The 13687-nt window shown below is 39.5% G+C and overlaps 1 protein-coding gene across 4 annotated transcripts in view; it reads left to right on the top strand.

The window, feature by feature from the left end:
• LOC122758145 (electrogenic sodium bicarbonate cotransporter 1-like) overlaps nt 1-5442 on the top strand; it is a 30847-nt gene extending 25405 nt beyond the window's left edge. Inside the window, exons 19-26 of one of the 4 annotated variants that reach the window (XM_044012089.1) lie at nt 83-261; nt 1314-1386; nt 2185-2253; nt 3495-3668; nt 3760-3924; nt 4452-4545; nt 4722-4795; nt 4894-5442. In XM_044012089.1, coding sequence (XP_043868024.1) covers nt 83-261; nt 1314-1386; nt 2185-2253; nt 3495-3668; nt 3760-3924; nt 4452-4545; nt 4722-4765 — 798 coding nt within the window. In that variant the 3' untranslated portion in view covers nt 4766-4795; nt 4894-5442. Of the gene's footprint in view, nt 1-82; nt 262-1313; nt 1387-2184; nt 2254-3494; nt 3669-3759; nt 3925-4451; nt 4546-4721; nt 4800-4893 lie in introns of all 4 variants that reach the window. The other 3 variants (XM_044012088.1, XM_044012087.1, XM_044012090.1) reach the window with 3 other exon arrangements.
• The last annotated feature ends 8245 nt before the right edge of the window (nt 5443-13687 follow it).

Genomic DNA, 13687 nt, shown 5'->3' with positions numbered 1-13687 from the left:
TGCTCTGGTGTATTTCTGATGAAGCTCACTCTTCTTCTTCTTCTTCTTCTTCTTCTCTGCCACGTGTCTTCCATCATTTCAGAAAGGAGCCGGCTATCACCTGGACCTGTTCTGGGTGGCCATCCTGATGATCATCTGCTCTTTCATGGGTCTGCCTTGGTACGTGGCGGCCACCGTCATCTCCATCGCCCACATTGACTCTCTGAAAATGGAGACCAAGACGTCAGCCCCCGGGGAACAGCCCAAGTTCCTCGGCGTCCGGTGAGTTAACGAGGCATCGGCGTCATTTAGAATCGAATTGTTTCTTAAATAATCGACCAGAAGAGACATTTGCTCCTGTTTTTCTCTCTTTTCCCCAGAGTATATTGACTTTTGACTCTGCCAGCCACTTAATGGCATTCATTCCTTTTGAATCCCAGGTGTAAATCGATCTCTTAGCTAAGTGAGTACATTACAGTGTGGAAAAAGCCGCACCACAAGTGAAAAATGTAGTTCTATCGATGTGCACCTGCATGAGAATGAGGGAAATCCTGCTTTTATCAAAGAGAAGTTAAACATACAGAAAGAACACAAAGGGGAGAGGCAATGCCGAGCCTTATTTCAATATATCCTCAGTTTTTCTTTACAGTGCGAGAATGTCAAACTGAAAAAAGGCGGAGAAAAGTAAACTGAGCTCGAGGTCAGGGAAATGCAGCGTGGTCACGATGACTTGTCGTTAAAGATTACTTATCACGGCCACATGCATCCGTGCAGCTGATGATGTCGTTAAAGCTGTAGTGTGTAACTTTTTAAATATGAACATATGTCCGTAAGAGTCAAAGCTTATCTGCTCCACATAACTCGAGGTGTTTACATCCCGTTTCGCCGGGGTTAACGTTCACAAGCTGCAAACAGGAAGTGGCTAATTATATATCAAGACCGTTGGAGGCAACGGCGGTATTGCACTAGTAAAGTGAGACAGCTGTAAATGGGTTGGAGTTTGACTGAAAACACAAAGAAATGTCCACTAAAAAGGATTTGACAGTGAATTCCACTGCTTAACTGTTCAGTAGCTTGATAGGATAAAGCCTTCTTGTCCCCACCCACCCCTGCTGTGCTGCTGCATACACACAAACGCACCCTCAGTCAAGTGTGACCGAGCTTGAGTTGATGGATGGACACAACAAACATTGAAAAACAATACAAAAACATTAGTTGTAACACTGTACCTAGTGTTTGTCTGCTTGAGCTGTGATTATGGAAACATGTTGGTGTCATTAAGTTGTTATTGATTGTGCTTTTCTTCTTCTTCTTCTTCTTCACCTCTGATCCAGGGAGCAAAGAGTCACCGGGATCATGGTGTTCATCCTCACAGGACTCTCTGTCTTCATGGCTCCCATCCTCAAGGTAGAGCTTCTTAATTCTTCTGTGGAATTATGGATTACTGTCCTCGAACCCATCTAGTTTTTTGTTTTTTTTTTTTTTTTAATTTCAAAAGAAATTTCAATCTTGCTTTTCATTTATCCGATTAGGAGACTGCAGTAGTGGAAGTAATGTGATATGAAATAAGCAGATTCATCAGTGCTTAAGCTGTGATCCGCTGAGAGAGGGAGACTTTTTCCATTTTCCAGGCCCTCATTAAACCGAGTTGAGATTGGTGGTGCTGGTGCTCCCTCTTGTGGACATTCTATATACTGTGCCTTCTTTTTTTTTCATTGTTGAAAAGATGCAAAAATGACAATGGTGTATGACTGTATTTTCATCAGTGCCATTATTCCACACGCATCTAATGTTGGACACCTGCCAATACTAAGCAGGTAGTTACTAAAGCAGTGTGAGGTGAAAGGTCATCCACGACGTTCTCAGAAAAGCTGCTTTTGAACTATTTTTAACCAGTGACACAAAGATAAACATCGTGTCTCACGCATCTCTTAACTTTTCCTGTAAGCGCACATTTCCTCTTTATTAAGATATTACGATATAAACCTGTTGCGTGTACAGTTTATCTTTATATGAAATGAGAATATTAGGACCTTACGATGCCCTGTATGGTTTTTTGTTAATGGTCTTATTTTAATGTTCTTCTATATGCTTTTTTTTGTCTTATGATCAAATGTGGGGTGGAGTAAAAAATAAACAGTATTTTAAGTTTCTACACATGAAATTTAAACGTATTGTTTTTAAATTGTGCTCGCCTTCCTTCAGTTCATTCCCATGCCTGTTCTCTACGGTGTGTTCCTCTACATGGGCGTGGCTTCACTCAATGGCGTCCAGGTGAGTTTGACCTTTTCATTTTAAAGTGACAGTAATTTTACTCATTGTGTTTTACCAGGAAACAAAGTCATTGAAAAGTAACTGCATGACTAGTTACCTGACAGCAAATGTAAGCGATTTCGCCTGGCTCTGCCAACGTTGCCACCAAACTACCTTGTAATCCTCCACTCCAGCATGAAACACCTTTTTTTTTAATTCAAAATGTAGAAATAATAAGGTCTATTTAAAAGGTCACTGCTGACCATCATGTTGGCTGAGCAGCACCCCTGCTCGAAGCTGACAATGAGCCATTGTTACGTTAAAACATACGACTTTTACCTTACATGAGATGAACCTCTGTGGAACACTGTAAAGAATATAGCTATTAACATGGAAGAATAGAATATGTCATTACACGCATACATGCACATGCAGACATTTCACACCATCATTGCAAGGTCCCTAAACGGCTCCATCCCACCTGCTCCACCCCAGAGTAATAAATCAATAATTCAGGGGTGTCAAACTCAAATGACCTGGGGGCCAATGAGCATCTAGTCTGATCAAGCGGGGGCCGACACAGAGGGAAAAAAGTGAGAAAAACAACTATTTATAGCCAGTAAGATATTCATTATGATGTTAGACAGAATTGCAAAGTAAAAGTGCTTGTTTTGATACAAAATAATTAGCAATAAAAACATATTTATGATGCACAAAAACGGAGAATTAAATGGAAAATTTAGCTAAATAATGACGAGGATAATTGTGATTAAAACAGCTTAAATATATGTAATTTCATGTTGAGGGTAATACGTTTAATAAAACAATGTCTCATTACTATTATAAAAATATTGCCAGCAAATACAATTAGTCTTATATTCTGTCTCTATTCCATCACCTTGCACAGTGGTGGGCGGGCCGCATGTAATCGATTAGAGGGCCACGTGTGGACCCCGGGCCACCAGTTTGACACGTGCAATAAATGAAAAAGGAACAAAACAAACTTATGCTAGAATACAATACAATTAAAGTTTTTTCTGCTGTTCTACAACATTAAAATCACTATGTCTAATGTTGTAGTAGTTAATGTTATTATAATCCAGGTTGCCATGGTTTCCCACCAACTACTGGCATTAGCATTAGCCTGGGATCAAATCTGCACCTACTACAGTAATAGGGACTGTGACACCATTGAGTGCAAACTGTGACTTGTGAATTTGGGCTATACAAATAACTCTTCTAATGGTTTTTGTCTGCATCAGTTCATGGATCGCCTGCTGCTAGTCCTGATGCCAGCCAAGCACCAGCCGGACCTGATCTACCTGCGACACGTCCCCCAGAGACGCATCCACCTCTTCACCTTCATCCAGGGCCTGTGCCTGGCTCTTCTCTGGATCCTCAAGTCCACCGTGGCTGCCATCGTCTTCCCCGTCATGGTGAGAAATGGCTCAAACGCGATGGATTCACTCCCGCCTTGGACGTCCGGGGGGCGCGAAAGCTAATCCAACCGTTTCTGTGTTTTGTAAGATCTTGGCGTTGGTCGCAGTGCGCAAGGCCATGGACTACGTGTTCTCCCAGCACGACCTCGGCTACCTGGACGACGTCATTCCAGAGAAAGACAAGAAGAAGAAAGAGGACGAGAAGAAGAAGAAAAACAAGAAGAAGGGAAGCATCGACAGCGAGGCAGACTTCGTGAGTGAACCATACATTCAGCATGAATGTCTCAAACATCAGAAAATTGCTATTTTTATACGGTGTTGGACTCACTGGTAATTGGCAGTAGTTTCTGTGTAGGTAGGATTTATTTATTTATTTATTTATTTATTTATTTATTTATTCATTCATTTATTCATTTATTTATTTAATTACACACAAAAGGGTCCAAATGGACATTCTGAGGCTTGGGTGTTACAGGGTTATGCAATTTATTTATTAGAAAAGGCATATTTTATTAGAGGGAGGAAAAAAAACCTAATTCCAACTGTAGAAAAAGTGGTCGACCTCTTGTTCCTACATACACAAATGACCACCTGTGAGACCAACACCATATAAACCCCCCCCACAAATAATGCTCATGCTCTTACGGTCCATACGTGTTGATAAAACTGCAAACCATCTTCTCATGTGTCCAGTGTTGTGTGTCTTGTGTAGATTCTCACCTTTTAACATCATTTGTGATTGTGAGTGTAAATCATTGTCATCCCTCCCTCCTCCCACAGTCTGACTACCCATACCATGAAAATGTCCCCAGTATAAAAATCTCCATGGATATGATGGAGAAGGAGCCCATGTTGGGGGATAAATCTCTGGATAGTGAGTAACTAGTTAGCATTCAGCTTTTCCTGTAGCAGTGCTCCACACTCTGCTTCTCAACGCTCCATACTCGTCGTTTTCCTTCCAGGTTTCATACATTTCACTTTTCCGTCCCTGCTTTTTTCACGATTATGATGCACCTTTTCTTTTTTTTTTTTCCCCTCCTCTCCCTCCAGGAGATGAACCGCACAATTTCCTTAACCCGCATTCACCGTGCTGAGCATTACTTTGAGTCTCCCACTGTGGCCGAGTAAGTGAGTACCAGCTGGCAGTTTCATTGCACATGCAAATCAGACATCTGGACAGGCCTGACATTCATATTCCTCCTGTTTCCTTTGGTCTTTTCAGTCTTGAGAGAGGTTCATACACACAAGGTTTGCCTCAGATTCAAATAGGCCGGGACTCTGAGGATAGAGGTTTCTTCTGGAGGCGGGGCTCTGAAACTGATCTGTGAACCAATCACCCCAAAGAAGTGACTCCTTCTTTTTTTGTGTTTTTGTTTTGTACCAAAAAAATCTCAACGGAGTTGAGAACGTTTGTCTTAAAATCAAAAACCCTTTGTTGGTACAGCATTTTAATGAGGAGTTGTTTATCTCGCCTTCATCTGCGGGATTCCCCGCAGGAAACAAAAGGGCTCATCAAAGTCTTCTGCGTGCCGTTTTTTTTATGGAACATCGACGTCCTAACAATGAATGTGTACGATAATAATTCAGCTACAGAGAGGAGACAGTAGGTTTGTTTTATTCCAAACATCACCAGCGTTTCTGGGTAGTGCTGTTGTTTTAAAAGTCATTTCTGATGGGTTGTTTTTTTTTTATTTGTAGGACTACTGTCATTTTTAAAAATGAAGTCGAGGTATTTCATATAGAGGCGAGTACTGTTGTTTTTTTTTTTTTGTCAACAAAAGGGCTACAAAATGTCATCTATGCACAGTCGAGAGAAAACATTAATTTTGTATTCATGGGCATATAATTATTTATGAGGGTGCTTTTTTAATCGTATGCGACAACACATCCAGACGATGCTGTAAGAGGACAGTATTTGTTCAAGCACCACACAGACTGGAACAGAAAAAAAGAAAAAAATGTATTATATTTATTGTATTTAAACTTTCAGCTGTTTTGAATTTCAAGTATGAGCTTCTCCATTAAATTCCCCCCCCTGTGCAAATTCTTCCTGTGGTCTGAATCCACTCAGCGGTCATTTCCCTATCATACGGAGATGATATTGTAGCTGTATGTAGCTCTACCTCTTATTTTCCATAGGTGCCAGACATGATATTATATTATTATTATATATTAAGAAGATCTGTGGTGCAATTATTTATGATCAAACAGTCATTTTTGTTTTTGTCGTCCTCAACTGGCACTACACAGGATCTTTAAATTTCCTTTTTTCCTTCTCTGACACTTAAGATTTTTATTTTTTGTTGCTGTTAATAATAATGTTTTAAGATTTTTGTGTTTTTTTTGTTTTTATCTATCCTAATAGCGAAGCGATTTTTAAATTATCTCTTCAGATGTGGGGGACGTAAAACGTAAGAGATCATTTTTCATGACCTCATTTGGTGGTGGTGAAAACTTGTACATTTATTATTTTTTATATATATATATATATATATATATATATATATATATATATATATATATATATACAAAATCATCTGAAAAAGTGAATAGAGTTTAGTGCTCACACACGTGAGACTATTTAAGTTGAATTTTCCTTTTAAAATGTGATCAAAACTGTTGATGCGATAAATCAATCTTTAATTATTATTATTTTTGAATGAAAATCAACAATCACTGTGACTTCCTTTTCCCGGTGAAGACAAAGTTCTACTTTATTTTACACACACGGAGTAAAAAGTGCTTTTGCTACAAAATCAATTTCCACCAGTGGCAGGTTGAAATCTTTTTAATGCTGCAATCTTGTGTAGATGTCTTCAATCCTGCTCTTACACTGTGTTAACCAGCTCAGTAAATGTATAATATTATTGCACATTTGAATGTAGAACATCTCCATCTATTAGTACGTCTGTTTATGTATTTCTTTGATGAAAAGCACGCGCACAAATCAGTGCTGTATTTATCATTTTGTATAGTGCAAGTAAGGGCTTTAAAAATCCTAAACACTGAAGTACAAATTTCTGTTTTGAACCAAAAACCAAAAAACTAAACAGTCTTCCACTCTGTTCATGTGATCTGTACCATGATTTCTATACTTTCTGCTTCTGCCTACGCAAACTATGTGATATTTTTGTGATGTTCTTTTATACACGCATTTAATGTGCTCATTAATATAATTGAGAGGTTTCTCAGAAGGAAGCAGATGTCAGTGGGATTTTCTTTCTTTCTTTCTTTTTTTAATGGAGTAGTGTGTTGAGCAATAAAACGGTCCTGATGATTCTTAAACATGTCGCACTGTGGTTTATTCTGAACTGTGCGGCTTCTTAAACGACGTGTACCTACGTACTTGCGGGAACTCAAAACAATAGTGTATAAAGTCTGATTTTCCAAGTTGACACCAAACTTGGTGGGAAAATGTTTTAAAAAGACTCTTCATCCTCCACAATCTCAGCTGACATGGGGCGAGAGGCGGGTTTACGTTGGAACGCGTGTGTCTTTACGGGGATTTTCCGGGGCCGACTTCAAACTAAAGTCAGCCGCCGTTGTCACATCCTGCTGCAAGTGCATCGGTCTCGCTGCATAGTTTCCGTGATCACAGGACTCATGTCAGCTGTAATGATACTAATTGCCTCATGAGTCTTGGGGCTCTTGTCTTTGCCATGATGGAATTCTGTGTAATAATTAACTTCTCCATGTTTTTTTTTTTGTCCTCTTGACATCCACTCGGGTTAATGACGTTGGGTATTCAAGGTGCAGAGTCCCAGTAATGTAACCACAGAAGCTCAAGAAGGAAAAAACCCGGAGTCTTGAGGTTTTTATCGTACTGTATCAGGGGATAATTACCTGTCAAAGAAAGCCGCTCCATGTTTGCCTTCCAAATGGTGTCACTGCAGAGGAGCTGCAGGAGCGCTTATCTGTATGTACACTTAAAGGCGTTGCAATGTTGGCCACACACTATACTCCTATATACACTATGGTAGACACTGGTGGGCGTGTCAAAGTATTGACGGGGCCTGGTGATAGATTTTATGTCATTTCTGTTCACGAAGACTGAAAAAAAGTAACTCCCTGCAGCTTTAAGTTTCACATAATACTTAGTAGAGTCTAAGGCTCAACCATTTGTACTTTCAGGCGCCGTCTTCTGCATACACTGGATGCAGCGAGTGGTTATTTGAGTTATTGTTCCCTTTATCGTGTCCGCGTGTAAGCAAACAAGCAGATGAGCGGGTGAAACCTTTTTATAAAGTGGACGGTGAGCGTATTCGTAAGGCGGGCTTAAAGTCAAACGTTCACTTCATGAACAGAAGCTGAAGTGCATAATCCTGCTCTTCAAACTGTGTCTGAATCAAAGCAGAAGGGAGACGGTTTCTGCTTAAACACGACATCGAAGTGTCATCATCAGAAAGACTGAGAAGTAGAAACACCTGTGCAATTTGATGCAATCCACTACAATAGCACAAGTGTGTTTGAAACTCGAGCTTTGTGTCGGAGAAGAGAAATGTTGATTTAACTTTATAGCGTGTACTTTGTCTGTGTTAAATATACGTTGTACTGAAAGTCGATTTAGGTATTTTTGATCCTCTGCACTGTCGAAACACTGGCTAAACACTCAGCAGCTAGTCTGTCAGATAAAGTATAATAGTTTAATAATAACAAAGGGCACATGAAATTGCTTAACTTAAATAAAAAAAAAAATGTATTTAACAGCAGTCATGGTCTGTGCTGGGATCAGTGAAGACAGTCCAAGTCACATGACTGATCATGTTCAGCAATCTAAATCTTAGAAAGTAGAAAATAATAATATAAAAGCAGATCAGATGTCAACAGAAACAAATAGTATATACATATGTGTGTGTGTGTAATCCATAGGCACATGCATGCATGAATTCTCCACAAAAGTTCAATGATTTCACTTGAAATCACACCTGTGTAACGTTTTTGACACATTTTTATTGCCACAAAACAAACACAGGCCAGATAAAAGCATTCAGGTGAACCTTTCTTGAATCTTTCCACTGATGCAAATAGTAATAAAAAAAAAAAACACCACCTGTGTGGCAGCAGCAATTAAATTGAACACAGTGTCTTAACTTAATTAACGACAAGACGCAGAGACTGTGCTGCCTCACAGCGGGAAGGTCATTACTTTGAGGCCACAAGTGGAACACGCTTTCTTCTCTCTGTGTGAGTTTCCTGCTGCGGTCGAATCACAAGCAGCTCATGGTGAGATCGGTGTCAGTACTGCTCCAGTTTGTCTGTATACTGTACGTGTGAAGTGTCTATAGACTCTATACTGTGGATGTTTTCAGGCTGACGCACCAACGCCATGTTTTGCAGCTGGTGCACAAGAGGGAGCTGCACCACTGACGGTGAAGACAGATGGTTATTATACACAGCTTTCTGTTCTGTTTAATTATTGAACATTTGACCATGACTTTAACTGACAACGAATCGTGTGTTGCATTGTTTTGTTGTTGTTGTTAAAAAAGACCATAATAATCATAATAATCATAAAAGATAATAGTTATGTAGACTTTGTACTTTTATTGTGTCAAAACTGGAAATGTGACAACATCATTGTTACATAATCAGGAAATGAGAATCTTTATTTGTAAAAAATTGTTTACAATACTTTCAATTGAATTATGTTAAGTTAAGTTTGCACACACACACATTGACCTACGTTTATTTATTTGTTTTTATTTGCATTCAAACCTTGCACATGCCTCCAGTGTGCTTATACTTTCATTTTATAATTGCTGCTGCTTCTTTTTCTCTCCACTGGGATCAAATAAAGTTTTGTGAACCGAGCAGAAAGAAAGCGGAAATAGGATTACGTTTGCTCTGATGTTGTGTTTCACAAATGTCACGTTTCGCTGATAATAAATCACCAAATGAGAGTTCAAATGAGTAAACCAATGACCTCACGTTGTTTCCCCCGGAGCAAAGGAAGCTCAGCAAAACACTGTCACTAATAACCATCACTATGGAATCCTTGCTTTAAATAGACTAAGTCAAAGGAGTGTTGCAGTTTGATTAAACGCTCTGTTCACCTCATTATTAAATTATCTAGAAAAAGTCCCACTTTATCTCACTCTGTCTTCTGTTGTTTTGTATTTTTCGTCCTTTGTTTACGTCACACATACATACAGTACATACAGTACATACAGTACATACATACATACATTCGGCGACGCTTGTGCTTCGTTTAAGGCGTCGTCGTGATGGTGTAATTACACGGCATTTATGTTGTCACGACATGTGACGGAGACAAAGTCACGACACACGCGCACACTTTTCTCTTACACCATGGATTAGAAGAGGCAGCACCGTGATGTGACAGCTCCCAAATGTAATTATAAATATGGATTACATTTTTTAATCACAAAACAATGATTGTCTGGGCAGGCACAGTTAAAATCATTTTATTTGGGGAGAGGAAATCCCGCAGAGGGAATGCGCATTAATGGCTCCTTTTGAATTCATTCAAGTATGAACAGATAATCACAGGACTTTGTTGTAAACTTGAAACCACGAGTGATGTACAGTGTGTGTGTGTGTGTGTGTGTGTGTTTTAAAGCTATTAGAGCACAGGTGTCAAACTCAAGGCCTGGGGGCCACATCCTGCCTGCCATGCAATTGTATTTGCCCTGCAAGATAATATGCGACATGTCTTTCCAGCCTTTTCTTTTCCACTGACTCACACTTATCTATGGAATTAGATTTGTGACAATATTTTCAAATTAAATATTAATTTAATTATTCACAAATATTGTATTTTATTGTTTAAATACACTTGTTCTTTGTGCTCCCTGATTTTTTTTTGCACCGTGGTTTGTTGTTTGTGATTCTGACCATGGGCGGGCCTTAGGAAGCTGCCGACTGATTGGCTACTGAGTTTTGGAGCGACAGCTCAATGGACCAAAAGTAGTCATGGTTTTGCAGTTGCTGTCCGTCTGGAACTCGTTCCCCAAGTTTTCCCCGTCGACATCCGACTAAATAATTGTAATTATCTCACGTTTGTCAGTTTATAAACGTATGATACTTTTGTTCCAGACGGAGGGTGACTCAAAACTCAGAAGCCAATCAGCAAGCAGCTTCCTAAGGCCCGCCCATTGTTGGATTCGCAAACAAAAAAGTGTATTTTCACACAATAAAACACAATATTTTTGAATGATCAAAACAATTTTTCATTTGCTTCTTAAAAATTGTTTGCAGGTTACCTCGCCTGTGAAATAAATAAACAAATTAAATATGGACTTTGAAAACACAGAGCCGGAACCAGAGGGGGGGCTCAGCCCCTCATTTGTATATGGCTTCCTCTCTTTTAGCTTCTTATACAGAGTACAGCAAATTATTGGCTAAGATACATGTGACTACAGCACTGTTTGTGCTGTTCTACCGGTGGAAACGGACAGCGTCGACTTGGACACAGTTTTTAATTTTGGCCCCCTGTTGTTTTGAGTTTCACACCCCTGTATTAGAGGAACAGTCCACCCCTTGGTTCAATTCATTATTCTTCATTCAAAACAGAATTTAAAGGCCACATAGACCAGAAGCTCCAATTAACGCTGCGTTTGTGTGTGTGTATCTGCGTCATTACCTCGTTTATGAAACCCTAAAGTTTCAGAACAAACAGTTCAGCCACTGCTGAGAAAATAGTGTTGTATTGTTTTCCTGGGCTCTGCGAAGCGGATCGGCACTTCCTTAATTTGATGTCGTCATCAGAAATCCTCACCACCGTAGCGCCTCCTGGTGCGGGCACTAGTCCGGGCACATCCGGTTGCGTACATTCAACCGCAGAAGAAGAACTACTCTCGTTGTAGCTGCTGAGATGCAGAGCATCCACCGTGCCAGAGGGGGAGCTGTGTATCTGACAGCTGGCCTATCTATTACGTCACTTCCAGGTACCTGGCCAATCACAGGACAGTGGGAAAGCTCTCGTTGGCTGGCCAATCACAACACAGTCCACGTTCTGGGGGTGTGGTTTTGGTCTGAAACAGCGCGGCTGACGAGAGCGTCAGTGAGGAGATATTTTGATCGGCTTGTTTGCAGCGATTAGGAGGTTTTTAACCATGAAAACAAGTTAATATATGTAAGTAGACCTCCATAACTAACATATATGTGTGATACAAGCATTCTATGTCACCTTTAATAAAAAAAGAAAAAGTGTTTCAAATGATAAGTTTTATAAGGACGCTACCTCACCCACTCATTTGACCTGTGAACTGCTTTGCTTTCTCTTTAACTTGAATGTGCAATCATACATGATTTATTTTTCATTTCAAGCACAAACATTTCTCAAACCCTCGTGGGTTTATGAGACACAAAAGAAAAACACAGTTGCAGTGGTTCAGTCAGCATTTCAAATACATTTCATCTCATTACAAAAAGTTACAGATGACTTTTAAATGAAATATCCTGCCCTCCCTCCGAGACCAAACACTTTTTCATGATAAGATAAGTTGTTCAAATAAAAACCCATTAGCCTAAGGGATGACCAAGTGAAATGTCCTAATTAAAATCCATCTTCACAAGTCTGTCCTCCAAAGCCAAAGCATTTTGTTTTTGTCTGATGTTTGACGGTTTTTTCCATTAATGGCCAAACCTGGTGTCAGTTTATGCAGAGTACTCGCAACAATGCATGTACTCAATGTTAAGTGATAATCCATCAATGCAATGGGGATAAAACAGTCCACGTCATGTTCCTTTCCAGATAAAACCACTCTTAAAGTGTGACTGCATCACATCATTAAAGCCAGAATTCATTTGGAAGGTTAAGAGTGACTGATCTTTTTGAATCCTTTGATAATTCTGGCATATTTCATGCAAATGTGAGCCAAATGCAATGCATGCAAATGTTCTATTTTACGCACATGTGCTCGTCATATTTCTTAAGTCAAGTCAGTCTGAAAGATAAAGTCGATAAAAAGTGAGCGCTCCAGTGGCGAAGGTGCCGCTCGACATACGGTGATGACTCTGGAACAACATGAAGCAATGGCATTTTTAAAGAGATAAGACAGGAAACAAAGCAGAAATGGAGCTGGGGGAATTGTGTGCAGAGAGCTGTGGGGAAAAAAAGAGAGCACTATTAAAAACTGTGAGCAGCCAGTCGCCTTAAGCAAAGAGAGGAGGAGAGGGAGTATTTAACCTGTTCATGAATAATTCTACGTCTGAGAGTTAGGTTCATTTTTATATCACTTGTGGCATATTTGAATGTTTTCACATCACTTTGTGACTGCAATTTGTTTTCTTTCTTTAACTAAATACAATATATTTAGTTGATGCTTTTGTATTGTCTTTATTTAAACTTGTCAGTCCTGAAGAAAGAAGTGATTCATTATTTTGAGCGATTCATTATTTCGAGCAATTTCTTCTTTCAAACGATAAAACTGTAACAACCCAACGTTTAGTTGCACATCCCTTAAATATTTGAATCCAACTTATTTTGAAAAATAAAGTTACTGTATTTCAAGTCAATAGATAATGTAGTATAGCGTAACAAACGCATTAATAAACGTTTCTGTGATTATTTAAAGTGCAGCTGACTGAGACGTCTCAGTTCTTCAGGAAACAGTATGTTTACTGATACATTAAGTGATTCATTCACTGGGTGTGCTGTGCATTAATCAGTACCACAGCAGTGAACGTGTGATTCAGCGGCTTAAACTGTCAGAAAATCTGCCTCAGCAAATCCCAGAACAATGTCGAACTGCAGATCAGTTCAAAAGACCGAAAACTCCAGAAAATGTGTGTTAAACTCCATCGTTTAGCAAGAACATCTCTGAAAATCTCTATTTTAACAGAGGGCTTCGGTGTTTTTAGTGACAGCACTGACAAAAGCCGGAAATACTGAACCGAATCACAACGATCACAACCAGGTGTGTTTCAGTTCAGTGACTTCAGTGACAGATGGAGTCTGCGCTCCGCTCGTGCACGAAGAACTGAACGGTTCAGTGAAAGAATCTTTTGGTCCAATTTTTTTTTTAGTGAACAGATTCTAAAGACTTAGTACA

This window comes from Solea senegalensis, linkage group LG21 (assembly GCF_019176455.1).
Source record: "Solea senegalensis isolate Sse05_10M linkage group LG21, IFAPA_SoseM_1, whole genome shotgun sequence".
Taxonomy (NCBI): domain Eukaryota; kingdom Metazoa; phylum Chordata; class Actinopteri; order Pleuronectiformes; family Soleidae; genus Solea; species Solea senegalensis.
This window is presented reverse-complemented; position numbering and strand designations above follow the sequence as displayed.